At 40.1% G+C, this 21,254-nt stretch overlaps 1 protein-coding gene and 1 pseudogene across 1 annotated transcript; one reads left to right on the forward strand and one right to left on the reverse strand.

Moving 5' to 3' along the window:
• Positions 1-21,254, forward strand: part of LOC139606117 (ecto-NOX disulfide-thiol exchanger 2-like) — a 124,382-nt pseudogene that overhangs the window by 77,000 nt on the left and 26,128 nt on the right.
• Positions 5,525-7,999, reverse strand: LOC139605652 (ladderlectin-like). Its single transcript, XM_071457316.1, has 9 exons — positions 7,529-7,999; positions 7,329-7,438; positions 7,039-7,086; positions 6,888-6,923; positions 6,759-6,803; positions 6,573-6,664; positions 6,301-6,426; positions 6,083-6,179; positions 5,525-5,924 (listed from the first exon to the last, which is right to left on the reverse strand). Exons 2-9 carry the CDS (start codon positions 7,390-7,392, stop codon positions 5,854-5,856), a joined length of 579 nt encoding a protein of 192 aa, XP_071313417.1. The 5' UTR covers positions 7,393-7,438; positions 7,529-7,999; the 3' UTR covers positions 5,525-5,853.

Here is a 21,254-nt window from a genome sequence, read left to right on the forward strand (position 1 = left end):
TTTGACCAAGTAATTATCTTCCTTCAGCACCTGTTTACTTGTATTTCCCAGGTATAAAATTGAACACTTTCTGGTAAATTGTATATCCTAATACCTCACTCAGTACCGAGTTCACTCTGTCCCAACATGGCTTTATCACCGGGCAACTCCAGAAGATATGTGTTTGACTTCCATCTGTGCGGCCACAACCCCTCCAGTGTGTTTGTCACCATAGGAGTTGTTTGCTTTTTATATGAGGTGTAATAAAGTGATTAATTAGGTATTTCCAATTAAATTATCTCTATTTATGTGAATTTGTGGATACCTGCAGTTCCTGCTGTTCTTCTTCTGGTATTCATTATGATATTCAATTTTTTCACATAAAACGTAGTTTTAGCCTGACATTCCATTATACTATGATATTAAGTACTACTTCCATGAGGGTCAGTGAATTAATGCTCTTCAACTTCTTTTTTTTTGACTTACTGTCTCTTGCTTATGAAGAGCTAACGTCTATAAGTAACTAGTTCAGCAACCTTCTCCAGTTTTATTGTTTGGAAAAATGGAATGCATGATATACAATATTAATAAATGTGTGTTTGTGTGTGTCATAGCATTTGTGCACTACTAATGCTGAGTGTTTGATTGACAACATAGATATAGAGCAGTGGTTTCCAACCTGTGGGCCGTAAAGGTATTGCAAGTGGGCAGACCAATCATTTACAAAACAGTACAGTGTTTTTTAATGTCTTAAAATTAAATGATCTTTAATCCCTTTGCCGCTGGCCATGTGTCGGAAAAGATGGGAACCACTTACATAGAGTGAGAAATATAGGAGCAGCTGTGTGTGTCTGCAATAAGCTGTACAAGTGTGCTTGTGCAACTACTTTGCATTATCATATTACATGTGTGGGGGAACGTGTACTGCCAATGTCACATATACTTAAAGAATTAAACAAAAGTGGCAATTTATGTATATAGGTTTAGTCAGCTGGTATTTTTCAGTGACAACTAATGTGAGAAAGGATCCAAATCTGTGCCATCACTGTTGAAGATAAACTTCACACCCTTAGTTTTCCCTACATTGTTCTTGCATTTGTGCAAAATGTTCTGTACATGTCGTCGCCGTCGTTTTCACATGGACACGCTCCTGGCTCCTGGTAAATTTATGATGGATTGCTCTCATTTGGGATGATCCAAATTTTTTTGCTGATGTAGTCTCACTTGGCTGGTTGTGCTGATGTTGTCTGTAGGTGAGGAGGATGTATGAAGCCACACATGCACACACAGACACACACACTCGGTAAGGTCAAAAAGCCTTCCACTACAGAAAGGCAGCTTTGCAATCCATGCATTTTATTGTGCCTGCTGCGTGTTTTCATGATTATGGATGCACATGTGCAGAGATCCAGTTAGGCTTCTCTTTCCATGTAAATGATCAGATGTCATCTTACATACATCATACCAAACAGAACTAGTAAACATGCAAATACATACTAGTATGCAAATTTATTTTACAATAACTACACATTGAATTATGTAACCAATTGCATAATTTTCCCTTGAAGGGAAATTGTGTAGTGTTTTATTTTAATTAAATGAGTTTATGCAGTAATGTAGTTGTTCTTCTCACAGTCATGTCAGATAGCCAAAATCATATTAGATGCAATTTTAAAGAGAGAGACTGAACAGATATTGCCTGTTTTATGTATTTATCATACTTCACTTCTCCCACTTCTTTCATCAGCTTCCAACTCTTTCTCCCAATCTCAGTCCAACGTCTCCCTTTCCTCCTCTTCTTTTAGGTTAGTGGTTTGCTATTGAAAGCTTCCATATTGTGAAGGAAATAGTCCCTGGCTTCTCTTTCGGCTGGGAGGTTTTCAGCCAATAGGCCTTAAAATAGTTTTATTTCCCATCAGCCCCACCCCCTGAGGGAGCATTTAGTGGCGCTAAAGGCCTATCAAAAGAGGCCAGGAGATCAGTAAAGCCTTGGCCTGAAATCAGTCCTCAGAGTTCACAAGCTCGTGACTCTGGGGCACAGGGGGAATCAGCTTCCCATTGACAAATTCATTTTAACCAGTCCCTTCAGAGGGACCAAAGGCCTGTCAATGAAAAAAGAAAAAAAAACATGACACAAATTAAAAGCATACATGTGCAGAATGTCGGGGATACCATAATAAGCTAGACATCAACTTGTATTAATTTGCCTTATTAAATCTGCCAAACACAAGAGAAGCAGAAAGATGAAAGAAGGATTTTAAACTGTTGAGTTGTGGGCTGCAGCCTCATTTAAGGACTAGCTCCTTCATTCTGGCTTTGGGAAGAAAATGAGTTCAAACATGTAGCTGTGAGCTTGCAGAGGTAAGATAAAGAAAAATAAAGGAATACTGTATATGAAGGTTCCTACCTGTTACTTTAACTGTATGTTAAATAATTAATGCACCCTCCTCCCTCCATAGAGCAAAGGGAATGTCAGTGGATTCAAAGCCATTGGCTGTGGGGTTCAGCCAAATTGACAGAACCTGTATCAGGGGTTATATGTATGTGCACAGGGTACACTCTGGCTGTAAAATGGAAATGAAATTTCATGATCAGAGGCGGAGAAATGATATGTAATATACTGCAAGAAATTCTTCCACCACCTCAGGCAGACCACAAATTTGAATTAAACACACCTCGCACCAGACCTGAATCAACCATCCAGCTTGCTTGAAGTGTACGTCCACACAACGTTTTGTTGACATTTAGAAAGTGTGTGTGTCAGCTTCTCTGTGAGCCTCTGCCACCGATGGTTACCCATAACACCCTTCTGTTTCTAGGTTCGCAGAGGCATACTTCCAGCTTTACTGTAATGATATGTCACACTATGATACACAGCCAATTCAGTGGGATTGAGCTCAGCTATGATTATATGTTCTTGTTTTTTGTTGACATGTTTATTTTTGGTTCCTTATTAACATATTTACCTAATACAAAATTGTTTCAAATGATAGCCTCCCTCAGTAAGAAGATGAGTGGAAGTTACCTGGTTTTGCTGGCAGGGCGTTAGTGAGCAGGACACTGGCTACTGTGGACTACAGCCAACAACGAAACAACAAAAACCTTGTAAATTTGCTGTGAACTCCCTGAAATAGCTGCTCACTTGGACCCCACATACAGACTACCTCCCGCTCCCAGAACTATTAGAATTTACATTAAACCTCCCCCCAACCCTCTGCCAATCACATAAATGTGAATGTCTGTGACTGACTGATAGAGTTACACAGGTTCTATCAGATCTTTAATTTACTTCATATGTTTGGTGATTTAGTTGGATGATGCTGCATTTATATGCATGGCTTGGAATTAACTGCTGGTTAATCCGAAGTCTCAATGAGATTCAAACTTGTTCCGTTGTTTGACAACAGAAACAAAAAAAACATATAAATGGGAATAGCTTTATTGGAAATTTGGTTGTATTAAAATAGTGTATGTGAGCATAGAGAGTAGGAGAGAATCAAACAGATAAAGGGCTGAAACCAGCTGACACTATGCAGAAAGCAAATATGGTGCAACAATATCAGATGTGAACAGTTGTTAAGTGCTTCCTCAATTTTGCTGATTGACCGTAGGCAGTCCAGCCATATACTAGGTTTTAATGTAGTCTTATTTTATCTTAAATGAAATACTCTCAGTTTCTCTACTCTCTCTACTCTGTTAGGAGAAAAATGCTAACAAGTTATCCTCTATGTTACAATGATGAAAGTCAGGACAGACGGTCAGGAGGGGGAGTCAGAGGATGACCAGCATCTACGAGGTCCCTAATCATTTAATAGTATGAAGTGTTACTCCTGTGGGGTCTAGTTGACATGATATGATTTAAGCCTCTTAATGACTTATTCAGTGTCTGAGTTATGACTCAATACAGAATCAATTATTCATGACTCACAGAAATATTTGTGTGGAACAGCATGGTACCTCGTGTTGACTTGGCCTTTGGACAAACCAAACTCAACCAGTGGCAACCAGCTGAGACTGATCAGATGAGAGTTGTTCCACATTTCCCTCACCGGTGCATTTTGATTCATTTGCAGCAGCGATCAGACTTTGCCTTAACCTTGACCCTGCTTTGACAATCTCCTCCTGAATCACCAGCTTAAAAGTAAGGGCTTTCAACTGTGACTCTGTTAATGAGACACACAGCTTCACAGGGCCAAGGTGGCTCTCTGGCTGAATTGGATTTTCACATTACTGGGGCTGCCTATTGTTTCTGACAGATGATGTGAGCAGATATGAGCATGATGAAATGAAAAGCAAATATCTGACAGATAAAATAGCATCAAATGGATTCAGATGAAGTCTTTCTTTGAAATGACTCTGCTGGTGTAATATGAAAACTCTTTTCAGGGTTGTGAAGTATAGATGCTTTCCTCCTTTTATAGACAAAAAACATCACAGTTTGTTCCATAATTCGTCAGTTGTTGACTTATCAGCAGTTACTGTTGTCGGGCCGGGCCAATGACCAGCAACTCACTTTTATCTGAAGTTAGGAGCAGGAATTTTTGTGACATCCAGCTTTTCACATCAGAAAAGAAGACGTCATCTGCTGTTTCAGGCAGATACAGCAGAGTATCATCAGCATTGCAGAAGATATTAATTCAGTGTTTGTATATAATTATGTCAACAGGTGAAAGAAGAGGGCCAAGAACAGAACCCTGGGGTACTCCATGGTTCACGATAATGTGCCAGGTAATACTACATAAGTATTTTGTCTGACTTCACCCACATTAGAGCCAGGCCAGAGATGGCAAATTGGTTTTCCAGTTGGTCTAGGAGGATACAATGATCACGTTTCACTAAGATCGAGTTAGAGAAGTGGAGTTTCAGTGGAGTGACATGCCCTGAAGGCAGATGAAAAAGATTAAAAGAATGTACTGTTAGGTATGTGGGCAGAAAGCTGCTGACACACAACTCTTTCCAGTATTTTTGAAAAGAATGGAAAGTTTAACCACAGCAGTTTTAAAGCTAGTGGTGACATGGGGACAATGCCGGTTGTAAATGATAGATTAACTTATTGAATGATTTAGGATTGTCGGTCCCAAAACTGATTCACAAACGGAGTAACGATACACTTGTGTATATCACAGGTGGGGCTGATTTCACGGCACATTTTGGACAATTTAACCGTGGACATATAAATTCAAAGACTAAAAAGAACAGTTAAGAGTGTTGTGCGCACATGGACACCAAATGTACTAAAAATAGTGCACCAGATTTCATTGGCCCAAGATATACCAAGGGCGAGTTCCCAAGCAGATTTAACAACATTGAGGGAAGATGGCCCAAATCTTGATACACTATCATCTATGGTGCTAAATGTATCCAATCGGTAAAGTGCAAGCAAAGTATCAGTTGCATTCAGTAGTGGGCTGACTGGACAGAAGAAAAACAGAGGGATGTTCTTTTAAGATATTTTGGATCAGTTTTCTATTGTCTACATTTCTATAAGAGTTTAGCGAAGAACACGTGCTAACACTGCTGAAAGGCACAAGAACGACACAGTATGTCAAACATTATTTTTTATTCACTTATAAAGTAAAAAGTAAAAAACCAATAGATCAACAACACCTCTTTACAAATCTGATTTTGAAGGAACAAGAAAAAAATAAGCTTTTTTTTAAATTTTTTTTTTTTATGTATAACATGAAGCTATCAACAAGTCTGACGCTGCTGATGCACACAGCATTAATTCAGTGAACTCCTGTCATAGGACAGTCAGATTCTTTCTCCTAAAATCAAAGCAAGGCTGTGTATGGACACACTGCAAGTGCCCTCCATTACAATCTAAAGATCATGATTCAGATCAGTACACACAGCTGCGCCCTGCCGTCACGTTTAGCAGGTATCGCTTCTCTTCATGCAGATGGACGGCCAACTGTTAGCACAGTTGTTATTGGACCAGCCCGCTGCAACAGAACACGTGTGTTCATTAATATTATTTATAGATACACAAGCCTGGTATTACTCATGATGATGACCATTCTTGGGTTTATGAAACCTTTATAAATGTAATCATTAGAGCATGTAAAGAGCTATCTGTACATATGGAAATGTGTTGTCTTACCCCTGGAATTGAGGTGGATGCACTGGTAGCGGCTGACTGTATTCTGTGAGCTCCAGTAATTGTATGTAAACGAGCGCTGGTCCACCCACCTCCATGCCTGGACAAAAGACAGGTGAAGTTTAATAAGCAGCAGACATTTATTAGACTTTTATTAGATTTTCATGGTGAATCATCTGTTATGGGTAGTTTAATGGATAGATGTGTGATGGTTAAATAACCTGGAAATAGAAGCCTCCCATCCAGGCGACAGTATTTCCTGACCTCCTGGTCAGCTCCTGCAGGAAACTGTAATCAAACAAATCACCGACAGACGCCAAGGAGGCTCCCAGACCTCTGCAGTTGGCCTGACGGTGGCACACACAAAAACATGCAAATGTTAGGTTAATGTAAAATGTAGAATGAGTATTGTTATGATGGGGAATGTCAATTTTTCAGATGAACAGCAGAGAAATTAAGTTTAAAAACAGCACTGGCTCTTTGAGTAAATTACCTCAGCACTGCTCCAGGATCTGCCAGTGGCCACATACAGATAGCAGCTATTCTTGTATCGGATCCAACCAGTGGGACAAACGAAGAAACGACCTGCAGAGGAGAGGAGCAGAGAAGAGACTGATTTGATTTCATATCAATGTATGGACAGAGTCAGTGTTCAATGTTTCATAGAAAGGCAATAAACCTTCAGCTGACGAAGCCATCTCAACAGCAGAAAACATCTCAGGCTCTAAAAAAAAAAAAAAAATAACATTATAATAATCTTCTAGTAACATGACGCAGGATGTAGAGAATCATTCTTTCAGCTCTTTACCTTCAGGAACAAACTCTCCAACTTCATTTTCCACCACTGAGAAAGAAAAAAACAAAAACAGGAGCTCTGTTACAGTCTGATGCGCTGCTGTCTGTTCAGAAAGTTCATGTTTTGTCGTGTCGGAGTTGTTTTCCGTGCGAGAGCGGCTTACCCTGGTCGTCCCCCTTCACCTCCTGTGGTGCGGCTTCAACAACTTCACCTGAGAGCAGAACAAATGCTTCATGTCATCTGTCTCTGATGTAATTTACTATTTTAATAATATTAAATTACTATTTTATTGTAGTTTTTAATTATTTACTTTGTCTTTCTGAATTGCGTATTGTGCACTTGTAACAAAGCAGTTTCCTTGCAGGGATCAATAATGTGTTTCTGATTCTGATTACACAGGGAGCTGCACTACTGTTACTTAAGACTGAGAATTGTGTGAAAAGTGAATCTTACTTTTTTGAGCTGTGACAGCCAGAACACAGCTGAGCAAAACCGAGATGAGCAGGAGGGCCTTCATGATGAAGATGTTGAGGAGGATGAGCAATGATGAAGTGACTGAACGTCTGGTGGGAGTCAGAGACAGTCAAAACAGTTAAAGAGCAGAAAGTCACATTTACCACTGTGGAATGAGACCGAGAGAGCGGGAGTCTTACCTGTCAGGTAGATGCGAGGTGAAGCTGTTCAGGTATGAGCTGATGCTGCAGTGATGATGAGGAGACTGCTCTGCTCCTTATATACAGACTAGAGTACAGAGAAGCACGTGAGTGAATGCACTTTGAACTAAACGTGAGTATGTTTGTGTTTCATTGCTCAAATACAATCCAATGTAAATTTACAAAGCCAATAAAGAAATAGAGATATCAGTACTGCTGACATGACTGATACAGTCACGTGAAGAGATAACAAGTCATGAAGTGATAACAAACTAATGTAAATGATGTTTTCCTCCAGAGGAACAGGTCTCACTGAAACATGAGACAAAAAGAATAAAGACTTCAACAGGTATTTGTAATTAATTATAAATGAACAGACTGTAATTTATTTAGGTTGTTTAGTGGACTTTTTACATGAAAACCATCCCTTTCATTTTTCAATGACGGTGGAAGTTCCGGGCTATAAAACTATTTGGTTTGACTTTCTTTTATATTTGCAGTTGGCTGATAACCGACTGAATGTGTAAATTAGGAGAAAAGTCATGTGCTGTCTTCACAGCCTTGATTTTATGAAGGTTGTGATGATTTCTACATTAAAACTGCAGGAATAAACACCTGTTTTAAGGCTCACGCTGGGTACTAGGTACTCATGTAATAATGTAGCATTAACTACTGAGTACTCATGGCTGGGAAGGTCAGCGTGGTGGAAAACAACAACAATAAATATAGACCAATTTTGCTGGTAATAATCAGCTTTCTACACACGTAACAGTGTTTATTCCTGTTCGAGACAGTCAAACTAAACCTTTTCAAATTGATCAAATTGCATTATAGCCCTCCCTGAATTTTCACCTTCATTGAAAAATGTATGTGATGGCTTTCATAAAAAAAATTTAAAAAAATGTAAACACATTAACACAAAACATTAAACAACCTTAATGAATTATAATCTGTTAATTTATAATCCCATTACAAATACCTTACTGAAGTCTTAATTATATTTAACGTTTCAGTGAGAGCTGTCAGATCTGCCTCTCTGGAGTAAAACATCATTAACATTAGTGTGTTATCACCATATCACACCAGACATGACTATATGAGTCGTATCTGTGTTACTGATATCACTAGTTGGCCTTATTACTGCATTTAAAGAAGGTTGTAAAGTTGGTTGTAAAGTTTTCTGACTTTATTTTGAAACAGATAAGACATGTTAGATAAAACAGTGCACTAACAATAATAAAAAGCTTTTTTAAAAACAATACATGTGGAGAAGTGATTTAAAAGTTGTCACAAATTTTGCAGCACCAGATCTTTAGGCAAGGTGTTTAGATCTGAGGGGTCCTGACTGCAGGACTGCTTTAGTCCTGATCCAGAGCATCCAGCACAGCCCTGCCTAACCTGCCAAATCTCTCATTGTTTCACATGAACAGGCCAAATTCATCACCATTTGAAGATTTCTTGCAGGTGGAGAACTCAGGAGTTTCTCAGAGTTGAACATCAATGGACATTAGCAGCACGTTCCCCCCAAACAAAACGTGGTGTGTTTAATACCCACAAGTGTGTTCCGCAAGTGTAATGCCATATTAATACAGCAGGTCTATATACATTGCTGCTGACTGGGTAGTCTGATTCACTGGATGTAGACTGTGGGTATAGGCCTGCCATTGAACGCTACAGAAAACAGCAACCTCTGACCTACCAACCTTCATGCTGAAAATGGCCCTTTTTGATTAATATTTAGCTCGTGCAATCAAGCAGACGACACACATCTTTGCTATTTTTTGTGGTGTTTTCTTTGCAGGGAATTAACCATACTAATGATGATGCTCACCTCCCAATGTGCAAATGTTAGTTCTCGCAGGGGCACGGTCGCTGCATCCTGGGCTTAACTCTGCCCAATGACAATTGTAAGTCGAATAAAGAATTGCAAACAAGCCAGAGCGTTTTTTCCCCCATAGCACAATGATAACAGCTGCAGCCAGACCAGTCTCCAGTGGTGACACAGTGCTGTGGAGATAGGTCTGGCTATGCAAGAGTACTGATTGGGTAATACCACCAACACACCCACCGAATGAGAGAAAATGTACCTCAAAGCTCATTGCACACCATTCCACACCATTGCACACTGTTTTGTGGTAACATGTTGTTCAACCTGGAAGCCATAGAAAATTGGTGCCTCCCCGGGGCATTTAAGACACCTGTTAACTCTGTGGCTTCCAGCCATGTGCCATGGCTGTAGGTCTCCTCATTCATACTGCAGAGTTATGTAGCCTGACACTTTGTTTGGTTCAGGAAAAAGCTGCTTTATGATGGGATTGCTAACTGTGGGCATTCCACTGAGGCTTGCTTGTTGTAGCCCTTTTCATACCACGGTGGTAAGCAGGGCCTGGACTTCTGCTAAATTGTTTTGTTGTATATATCCATCCATCCATCCATCCATCCATCCATCCAGGTCATGGTGGCAGCAGTTTAACCAAATAGTGCAGATGTCGCTCTCTTCAGTGACAGTTACCACTTCCACACACAGGGCCTCCTCCCAGTTGGATCACACTGTAGACCGACTGGTAAATTGAAAGCTTTGCCTTCCGGCTCAGCTCCTCACCACAGTGGTCTGGCAAAATGCCCACATTACTGCTGATGCTGCACCAATCTGCCTGTCAATCTCGTGTCCCATTTTATCCTCACTGGTATATGTAATTGTGTCAATAGTAATTATACTGTGCTACACTGTGGGTCCCCACCTACTGCTGTTTTTGCCAACGTTTGGATTTGTTTCATTGCTCACCATGTTTTAAATGTTTAGATGCTGCTTCCTACATGCATTTTAAAATATTTTTTATTTTTTATTTTTTAACATTTTAAAAAACTGGTATATTTTGTTCATTCTGTGAACCTTGTTTGCAGTTTTTGTTCCTCAGTTTATTTAATGGGGCGTTTAAAGTGCCAGTCCATGGGGGAGGCCAGTCACCCAGGGTGAGGTTCCTTCATGGTTTGCTGTGTTAAAGGCACTCGGATGCATGAGTGGATAATCTATTTGTTGTGTGAGTGTGTTGAGGTTGTTGTGTCTGCACTTGTGGTGTATATGGTAACGCTCCATATACACCACGCTGGCCCCATCCACTTAAGTTTAGCTTTGCTTTGTTTCTTTTGAACACTGGAAATACTTTTAAATAACTTCGTCATATTTTAAAGTAGATTTAGTCAAAAAGATACTTCAATAGCTTTATCTGGCTTTCTTTCTGTTTCCAACCACTTCCTGATGCATGTGATTCAATGATGTCTTCCAGTTTCTTTTATTTGATTCAATAAAAATACTTTTATTTTGAATAGTTCTTTCCCATGTCACTGCCTCTACCACAAAAGCTTTTAAATTATACAGCAAGGCTAATATACAGGTCACGTACAACCATGTGTAGCACTTTTGAGATGCCTCTTGATGACGTCACTAAACTTCTGAACCAGATGGCAGACAAAACCACATCTGCTCCGAATTATTCAACAAACTCTGATATCATGAACTGACCTCATGTCAGCTGTAAAAAGAATATAAAAAGACTTCTCCAATAGTTTCCTTTTAACAACCAGTTGTAGACCTCTCAGTGTGTACGGTCGTAAACTGTAGTGGACATGATGAAGTGAATGATCAACAGTAGACATGAGTTTACATTAAAACTGAGCTTCTTCATGAGAGGAGGGTCAATGGAAGTGGACAAACCTCAGGTCTGAAGGGGTTCAAATCTGAAAAGCTCATGTAAATACAAACCCAGTGACTCCTGTTGCTATTTTCTTCAGTCTTCAAAGTGTCAGCTTTTGTTCAGTGGACTCTGTTTCAGTTTCTGTATGTAGATAACACCTTTCCTCCCACGGTTAAATTTTACACACCGGAGCAGACACAGTGACCACACTCCACAATCACAACTGCTGTGGTTGTAAAGTAGTTGATAATCTAACAGGACTAATGTTAATAAATCAGCTTCTGTGAACGTGACAGTGCCCCAATTATCAACAGCCTCATAAAATTGCAAGCACACGTGTCCATGAACTGAAACAACTGCTTTGTTCTTGTCCCATAAACTCCAGCTGGGTTTCCATTACAGATTGTAGATAGAAGCAATTTTTTTTTTTTTTTTTTTTTTTTTTTAGAAAAGTCAATAAAACACAATAGCTCATGGTCTGTGTTTCCATTCACAGATGAATAAAGCTGGGGTCAGATTTCCAGCAGTCTGTCTCTCGGTTGGAACCACAAGTTGAATGCCAAAAAAAAAAAAGAAAAAAAGAAAAGTGTTTCCATTTCAATTTTGTTAAATATTGCTTTGTGGAATAGTCTCAAAAACCACCTCATGTTAGCGAATAAATTCTTTTGTGACATTTGAGAGTTTTTTCGAAGTTCACTTGTTTCCATTACTTGTTTTTAAGTTTGCAGTTTCAAATTGTGCGATAAGCAGGTTAATGGAAACACACCCTCTATCACTATACCGATACTGAACTCAGTGGTGTTAGTTATATTAGTATTTTTAGAAATGAAAAAAAAAAAGATATTTGTCTCATTGCTTCCACATCTTGTAACATTTCTTAGTTTTTTCAGTTGAAGTTGTTAAGTTACATGATGCCACATTTGTTGGTATCTTTACATTTTTTTACTAAAATAATATGAAAGGGTGCTAAATTGTACATTGTCTTTTTTCCTCATGAAGCTGTTTTCATATTGTGGCTTTAAGAAGTAAATTGTCTCAGTACAACACAACACACAAAATAATTAAATATTTTTTTATTTATTTCTCATTTTGTATTGACTAATTAATAGACTGCAGGTCAATGTAAGAATCTACTGTATTTATCAGAGACAACAAGGTGACAAAATGTGCACATACAAAGATGTATCTATTCCAGCAAATGGTCCCCACATGGGAGGGACACAGCTGTTGATGCCTGTAGACCTTGCTCAGTGTTACACAAGCCACACGCTGTCTCTGCTCACACTGGCAGTGGACACACACACTGTGTCTGAAAAGGAACAAAGATCAACGACAAAAGCCAGAGATAGTGATAGATTTTGATGGAGGGTGTGTTATCAGTCTCGTGCAGGTGTTAGGAAAGGGTGAATATCTCGTCCTGCCAACAGTAAGTTCTTTATACTCACTGTGCTGTGTGTCTTCTACTGTGTGAAGCTGAGGTGCTGCCCTGTCAAAGCGGCTATCAAAGGCTAAATACTATACTTTTACTTGATTAGAGTATAGTATACCTCAGGCTTTGGTCTTACCTTGGCTGTTCAGGTAGAGACAGCCATAGCTGCAACTGCTGCTGTGGGAATAGTAGTTGTTGTAGTCAAACGATGTACATTCATCCTGCCCCCGATAGCCCTGAGGGGACTTACAGTAAGTGCTTGCTACAACACAAAGGTAAAGTCTTTTTATAAAGCTTGTGTGTGAATCTCATCCCTGACCTGGAATCTGTATCCACCTATCCAGGCTGTACGGAAGGACAGAGAGAAAGAGAGAAGGACACAAAAGCAAAGACATGAACACAAAGGTGGGCAGAGAGCTGCTGAAAAAGTCTATTTTTTTCTTTTCAAGAAACAGAGGAACAAGGACATTGTCTCAGACTGAGAGCTCCACATCAAAAACTCCATTGACCTCCATTTTATTGAGGTTGAGGCAGAAATCTCGGCATGAGATAAACTATATCTGCATGGAGAGATACCACCAGATGCCAGTGAAAAAAAAAAATATATATATATATATATATATATATATATATATATATATATATATATATATATATATATATATATATATTTATGATGGATGAATCAACCTTTTAAACTTTATAGCATTATAAAAAAAGTAACTGTATGACTACAGATGATTGCCTGTGATGCTTTACCCCAGATCAGCCGGTGAACTACAAACTGCACAAGTGAAAGTGGTTGCACTGATTGCAGATGTGGAGTGCATGAAAGCTTTGGCTGAACCAGAGGCAGATATGTGCAGATGAAGATATGCAGGGCAAAGAGGACTGGTCCACCAGGTCCATGTGAAACGATGAAATGAGGCAAACAATGTGCTTCTGTTGGGACAGATGATTAATCCACATTGGTTTGAGCCGTGTGAATGACCGAGCCAATGAAACGAAAGGTTTATGTAGCAGCTTTTTCTGGAGCTTTCAACCACATCTCACAGTCTTCCACAGCAGATGGAGATAAATCCCTTGTCCTCAAGTGACCCCAAGTATGGAAGTGTTTTTTTAATTAATTTGTCACATTAAGCCACTTTGAGCATCTTGAAAAGTGCTCCATAAACACGATATATTATTAAACTACTAATCATTTTACAGTCACCCAAGCTTCTGTCTGTGTTCCTGGGAACATTTGTTGGCATTATCAGCATGTGGCAACTGTTGGTGCCTTTAAAAACTCAGCCAGCTCTGAGAACCTTATTGCTGACAAATGGTACAAGCCTCGTGAAGAGCGATTCATCATTTTTCAACTAATGGGTAACTGATGCTTTTGCTCGCTTTGTAATTCAGTGTAGCATCGCCCACAAACATGCCACACTACGCTCTGACTAACTCTGAGCTGGCACACACACTGATTTGTTAAAAAAGATGTAAGAAAGTGGCGAGTGGGATGATCGCAGAGGAGAGATAACAGCGTCACCGGGTGAGAGATAGTAGTCAGGATATGAATTATGGGCACTGTGCCAGCTGGGCCCCTTTCTCACTGCTTTACTAGTCCTCATCAACATCTTTCTGGCAGCAGGACAGTGGGCAGTCTATTGTTAAACCCTGCATTAGTTTTCATACAGACTCTTATCACCTCTTATGTTGTAAATCTGCTTTTAAAATATCATGGATGTGTAGTAAACTTTTATGTGTCACCACACCTCCCCCTCCCACTGTATTATCTCTGCTGTGAGTGTACCGCCACCCATTCAGCAGGACAGCTAATGGGGCTGTCAGCAGTTAACAGGCCTGTGAAGCTCTTGTCGGGAACATTAACATAGCAACACCACAACAGTGAATATGTTATCGGGCCTTGCCATGGCAACCTACAGACAACTTTTAATGAGTGGAGCTGAGCAGGGGTAGTGTTGCAGTGTTAGTGGAATTTCTCAGAGAATATTAATTAAGAGAATGAAAGGCAATGCAAAACAACAGTCCTGTCGCTATATGACAAGCATGCCGGTAGGATGGCCCCCCCTTTGTCAAAGCCTGTTTACAAAGTTCAAAGCTATACGGCGCTAATCATTACAGTTAATTATAAGCCGTCGAACTGTGGTCAGGCTGTATAAAATGTTTATGGCTGAAATGTCACAATCACACTAATATTAAACAGGCACATTCACAGTCATGTAGAAAACATCTAGGTCTTTTGTTTATAAACCTTTTCTTAGAGAAGCAACGCTTCCTGCTGCTGCTCTGTTGGTGAGACAGCTTAGACCAGTGTATATATACACAAACATGAACACACAGACACACATTGTGAGCACAAGTAAACAGGCCCTGGAGAGAACTTTTGTTGAGGGATAAAATCCCAGTGATGGACAGCTCAGGTTTGTGTTACCACAGTTAAACCTAGTGACAGGGAGGAGGAGGACAGGCCTGTGGCTCAGCCAGCAGCTGCTGCCACTCGCTAATTTACAGGTCTGCCAACTAGAGCTCAACCAGCAAGAGTTGTAAGAGTATTTAGAAATGTGAAATGAACTCCAGCCGCTGGTGGATGTATGATTTGTTCCTGTTGACTTTCCTGCAGGGTTTTTTTTCTGTGGGGATCTGAATATATTTGCTCTTCTGTGCAAGACTTCGGTCTTGGCGGAGAACCATGAGCCTGAGGTTTTCTGTGGTTGCTTACTTGTGCGTTGGTAAAGTAGGTTGGAGAAATTGTTTTTTTTATGCCTCAGAAGAAGAAATGTCTGGGTTTGTACTTTGCTCTGAGGTAAGGTTATATGTGTACTGCTTTATGCCTTTGTGTCTAGTGTGTCAAGTTGAACTTTGGTCAGGGCCTGTATTTATCAAACTTCGAAGAATTACATTAAGATTGCTGGAAAGAGCAACTTAGGAGTAAAAAAAAGGTCGCTAGTGAGAGAAATAACTCACATTTATAAAAGAATATTAATACAAACTGTTGCTAACTATTACAAGAATTATCACATGTATCAACAGAGCAGGACAGTCCATCAGAAGCAAGACTTTAGCCCACAGCTGCACCAATGCTCATTCATTTTCATTCTTTGCAAAAAGCATGTAATTTTAGTTTTCAAAGAAGATATATTGTAAAAAGGAAACAACCCTTAATATGTCAGCAGCAGCTAATTAATAACAATCTAATATAACTGTGAAGTAGAAATATATAAACAGGCATTGAATGATACTGTAGGAAATTGGCTGAAATGAAAACTAAAATAAAACCAAAGTGGAGATTTAAGTACCATAACAACAAGTGCAAATGAGGATGTGGAAAGTGGAATAACATTAAAACACATATCACTGTTAATGACCAACAATTTTTGTACAAAGCAAAACATGTCTGTTGGGAGTTCACATCCAATTCTAAACTGCAGTCATTTAGGATCTATTAACAAACAAAAGACATTTTGTTGCAAGTTGTAAGAAATTGGATGATCAGGTTTTATTCTCAGGTATATAAGTAGAAAGATTTTTAGTCCAACATTTCCCCTTTTATCTGTTAATATAAAAGCTCTGTTCTTCAGTGTCAGTGTTCAAAGGCCACATATTGTGAACACTTTATAAGACTGTGTGTGTGTCTGTGTCTGTGTCTGTGTGTGTGTGTGTGTGTGTGTGTGTGTGTGTGTGTGTATGGTATCTGTACATGTGTGACAGCATTTTCAGTCAGAACAACTGCAACTTTTTGAGCAGAGGTCATAGGTCACTGACAGAGACAGGAAATGTCAAGAAGCCAGGTTGTCGAATCTGGGAACAGAAGTTGAACAAACAACTGCACAAGGAAGGATGGATTATAAATGACAGTGTCATAAAAGTTAATATGGAGTCAGACTGACTTCAGGGTCACAGTGGCCTCACCGCTCCTTTCTCCTTTGACAAATGGCAGAATGGAAATGAAAACGGTGAAGATCACAAAGCACTCACATCAGTGAAGTACAGCGATTTTGTCATGAAAGGAAACTGACACCCTTCATATATAATTCTGATTCTGACCTTGAACCCCCCCCCCCCCCCCCCCCCCCCCACCCCTCCACCACCACCTTTTTACCCATCTAAATCAATGTGTGTCTTTTTGTAGTAGATGAATAACAATCCCAAAAGGGAATTTAAAATCTCTCGTTTTCATTCCTCTTGGGTCCCTCTCTCTCTCCAGATGGGAGCCGTAACATGACCATGGAGTCTCTCTCCGTGAAGATGCCCATGTCAGACCCCAACGCCGGAGCAACAGCCATGAACAACCTGGGGATGGCTCTGACGGGCATGACTGGACAGCAGCTTGTGCCAGGTACCACAGAAAAACCTGCTACGTGCTGACAAACAGGTCACAAGGTGCCACACAAAAATGCTTTGTATTGTACAGTGAATTTATTGATGTGGGACTTTCTATCCTGCAGCTCATAAAAAAAATAAAATAAAAAAAACCCCCCCAAAAAAAAAAAAACCCATGAATTATTAGATTTACGTTGGCACACCAATGTGTTTGAAACATTTGTCAGAACTTTAGTGCAGGGCGCATTTGTTTTTGACAGAAGATGTGCTGTAAAGAAGGTATAGCTGCCTACATGTTTAGAGGTGGGAGAAACAGCCGCCTAGAGGTTACAAAACCTTTTTTGGTTGTTGGCTTGTATTCACAGACTGGCTAATAAAATATGTGTGGGAGGACAGATGAGTAACAGTGTTTCCTCCCCCTCTGCTGCCCTCAAAGTGGCCTTGAGCAAGTCGGTGAGCATCATACAGGGCAGCTCCTGATGCGTCAGTGTTTGAATGTCTGGAGCCTCTTCTCCTCTGCATCTACTCCCCCAGGCAGTTATAATTAAGGATGTGCTGATCGTTCATTTTCCTTCTTAAGTAAAGGTTTGAAAATGCCAGAAGTGTCCAGAGGATGATTACATATTTTCATACCTGTGTGGGGCCCAAGGGGGCGGCACATCATCTGTGTTTGACTGTACAGAGTCCAGCTGAAGCTTAGGCTGTTTACAGTATATGTAGGAACACCATTAAGGAGTTTCCCTGCTTATATCCACTTGTCACCAAGGAGTCTGTAATCCTCGCCCTGTGTTCCTGAGCGTGTACTTGCAGTGCAGGTGAAAAAATGAAGCCCTTTTGGTAATGTGAGAAGATGATTAAACGATCAATACCCCTCCTTTGTCTGAATATTAAATATGAAGCTAGCTAGATCTTAGCTCAGCTTGCTGCTAGTAGCACCACAGGTCGCTGCAGGGCATGAAGCCAGTGCAGCTGGACAAAGACAGTCCCACAGTGAGCTATAGGAGGTGCTAATAGGTCGACTTTGTCTTCAGTCAGAGTGAGGCTAGATGTTTCACCTTGCTTTCTGTCTTTATGCTAAGCTAGGCTAACCTGCTGCTGGCTGGCCCTTTATGTTCAGTCTTTTGGTGTTTTTAGAAGTAGCACCTCATGTAACACCAGGCTAAACCAGAGATGATCATCTCTACATTTGGGTTTTAAACAACAAACAAAAACTAACATGTGAACAGATGTGTTTTGGTGACACTGATCTCACTTTCTCATTCTCATCTCATCTAACTCTTGGCAAGAAAGTGAATAAGTTTATTTCCCAAAGTGTGGAACTATTCCTGTAAAGAGACCTGTCATAGGGCTCAGTCTGTGATCAAAGAGCCAGAGTTAAAATGCGTAACATACACCTGCTTTGGACCGCTTAAAATATGGCAGCTTATAGAATGTGTTTGTTGGCATATCAAATTTGCAAAGTTTACAGCAAAGGGATTTAGGAGAATGATAATGTTTCTACGTGCTGATCCCTTCTGTATAACCTGGCGTGCTTAAAGTCAAGACATGTAAACACTTCAACGTCCCTATAATTCCTCTAATGCCTGGTTTTCTTCGACTGTCGTTCACAACCCCGACTGAGACACGAGCTGACTTTTGGTGTTGGAGAGTGTGAGTCAGTGGGTACAGTTACAGAGCAATATTACAGATACAGTCAAGAATAAAAGAAATTATTTACACAAAAAACATAAACTTTAGGACACAAGACAGCCGTTTATGTTCTTCTCCAGAGACATTGATGCCTTCACGAAGAAGAGCCAAGCGTGAACAGCTCTTAGGACTGAAATAAGAATACATCTCCCCTTGTTTATTAGCATACTGTAATGTCATGTTTGCTATTAAAAATAAAAGCTTTTTTTTATTGGAGTAATTCAATTTGAAGTTATTCTCTAGTCACCTCTAAAAAGTATTTCACAGCCATCAGACTAACAACACAAATGCATCACAACTAAACTGGGTGTTGATTGCCACACTCAAAAAAAACCCCCAAAAAACAAAAGTGCTAAATTCCCTCTAATGAGATATTTTTACAGCGTTTAATTTAGAGGAGCTGGTTTTGTCTGCCAATCAGGAAAAGTATTTTGACTGCTTTGCCTGTGAGAAATTAGCCTCTGAAATTGCTTTCATAAATACCCTTTTAACTAATCTACATTCATTTTCAGTGTCATGGGGAGTGTTAGATGTATTCACCGCCATATTTTTTGAAAAGGAAATCATTAAATCTGAATAATAAGAGACTGTTAAAATCCTCAAGCCCAACTCTCAGAATCTCAAGGTCTCATGACTGTGTTATATTAACTTTAAAAGAAGTCAATAATACTCATAGAACAAGAATATCAGTAAACCCCAAAACCCCACACTGCACCCTACACACTCATCACCAAACTGCAGACAGGCAAAGTTAGCAACTAGCTGGTGAACTAAGTTGAGCATATAGCAGCTAAAGAGGACTTGGTGGAGACCAAAAACAGATCTCAAAGGAGAGCGACGATTGGACTTGTGACTTTTTGTGTTGTGTTGTTGCAGCATATCTGTTTGATATGTAAATAAGCAACAGTTTGCGAACAAACTTTCCACATAAACTTAAAATAATATAATACAGTATGTGAGTGTCTTTTTGATAGCTCTCTTTGAACATACACAGTAGTAATGTCCTACCAGTTGATTAGCAACCTGCAAAATTGACACACAGAGCACGGACATTTGTGTAAACCTGTCCAGCTGACATTATAGTGAGTAATGAATTAAAATATGACACCTCCCTGTCAAAGAATCGCGTGACTCAGATTCTCACCCATCTCTGTTTTTCTCATATTATAGTTAATGAGAGTAAAGCTTATGATGTGGAAAGTAGCTCGCCTCCTGCTGCTACCTCTTCCTTTTTCCACAATATGTGCCTTATGAGCATAATGACCAAATGGAACCAATCAAAGAGCCGCGTCATTGACGTGTCCTTCAGAGAGCAAACACCATCCCATTCCAATCCGTTGAGCTCAGTCAACACAGATCATCTACATTCATCAACATTACTTTAAGAACACTGGACAAATATTTCAGAACCAAGAGTTTTAAGATTAATGAAGCACTGATGCATGTGCCCATCAGTGTATTATTTGTCAATGTCATTGCAACCTCAGAGAGCACCTACTGTTAAGTATTCTATATTGAGAACATTACATTCAGCCTTCAGCCTTTATTGTATTTGTGCTACTTGGTGTATGCTTTTCATTTGTGTGTTTACATACATGCTACATGCACATGCATGCATATTACACAGTAATATAATTGCCTGTGGAAGTTGCTGCCCCTCGTTACCACAGTTCACTGTTTGAATTTTTACCGCCCTCACAGAGCAGCCTCTGCCAGCTCTCCTTCCAAGAGTATCATAAACATTACTGACAGAGTGGGGAGCTGTCCAGCATGATGGAGATGGAGGGAAACACTCTTGTCCACACGTTAAGAGGGAGAGGTGTGCAGGGGGGACTTGATCTGTGGGGCAACAATGGATTAAGCTTTCGTCGTGGTAATATATCTTCATTAAAGCCGTTTTGCTGAAGCGGTTCCTGAAGGGTGTCGTAGAGAGGTAAAGAGAGGAGGAGAGGGAGGAGAGTCGGGTGAAGTGGACAGCTGTGTCTCCCCGTGTGGATCATCTGGAAAAGCAGCTGGTGCTTCCCTACCTTTGGCGCCTCCTTCCTCCTCTCTCCTCCCCTATTCCCCTCTCCCTCCGTGTCTCTCTCCCTCGCCAGCCCGAATTATCCAACATCTTCATTAATGTCTCATTACAGCTGAGTCAGCCACTGTAACCCACTGCCACATTAGAGCTCACACTGGCTCACACTGCTCATTTGGTTTTTAGAGAGCGCAGCAATCTCAGTTTTATTCTGCACTCAGTCGCACTGAAAAGCTCAAACAGTACATGCAAGGGTGTAATTTCCACTGGGGATCACTTAACAGGAAAGGATAAGTCTTATCTGCTAATAAAAATATAAAAATCTATTGCACCTTCAATTATTTTTCTTTGTTCGAGTATTTCTGGGCAAATTTATGCCTTCATTTGATAGAGATAGTGAGATGTGGGGAAAGAGAGCAGGCGAGTGACAAACCAGCAAACTGGCTGGGAACTGAACCGGGGACCGTCCCACTCACCTCAACGTCTTGCATGGTAATAATAACTGTAATAGTATAATAAGATAAAAAGAAGCAGCAGCAGGTACCTTCAGGACTTTTACCACTCAGG

This window comes from Trachinotus anak, unplaced genomic scaffold (assembly GCF_046630095.1).
Source record: "Trachinotus anak isolate AG129_WGS33_773 ecotype Australia unplaced genomic scaffold, CSIRO_AGI_Tana_v1 ptg000021l, whole genome shotgun sequence".
NCBI classification, from domain to species: domain Eukaryota; kingdom Metazoa; phylum Chordata; class Actinopteri; order Carangiformes; family Carangidae; genus Trachinotus; species Trachinotus anak.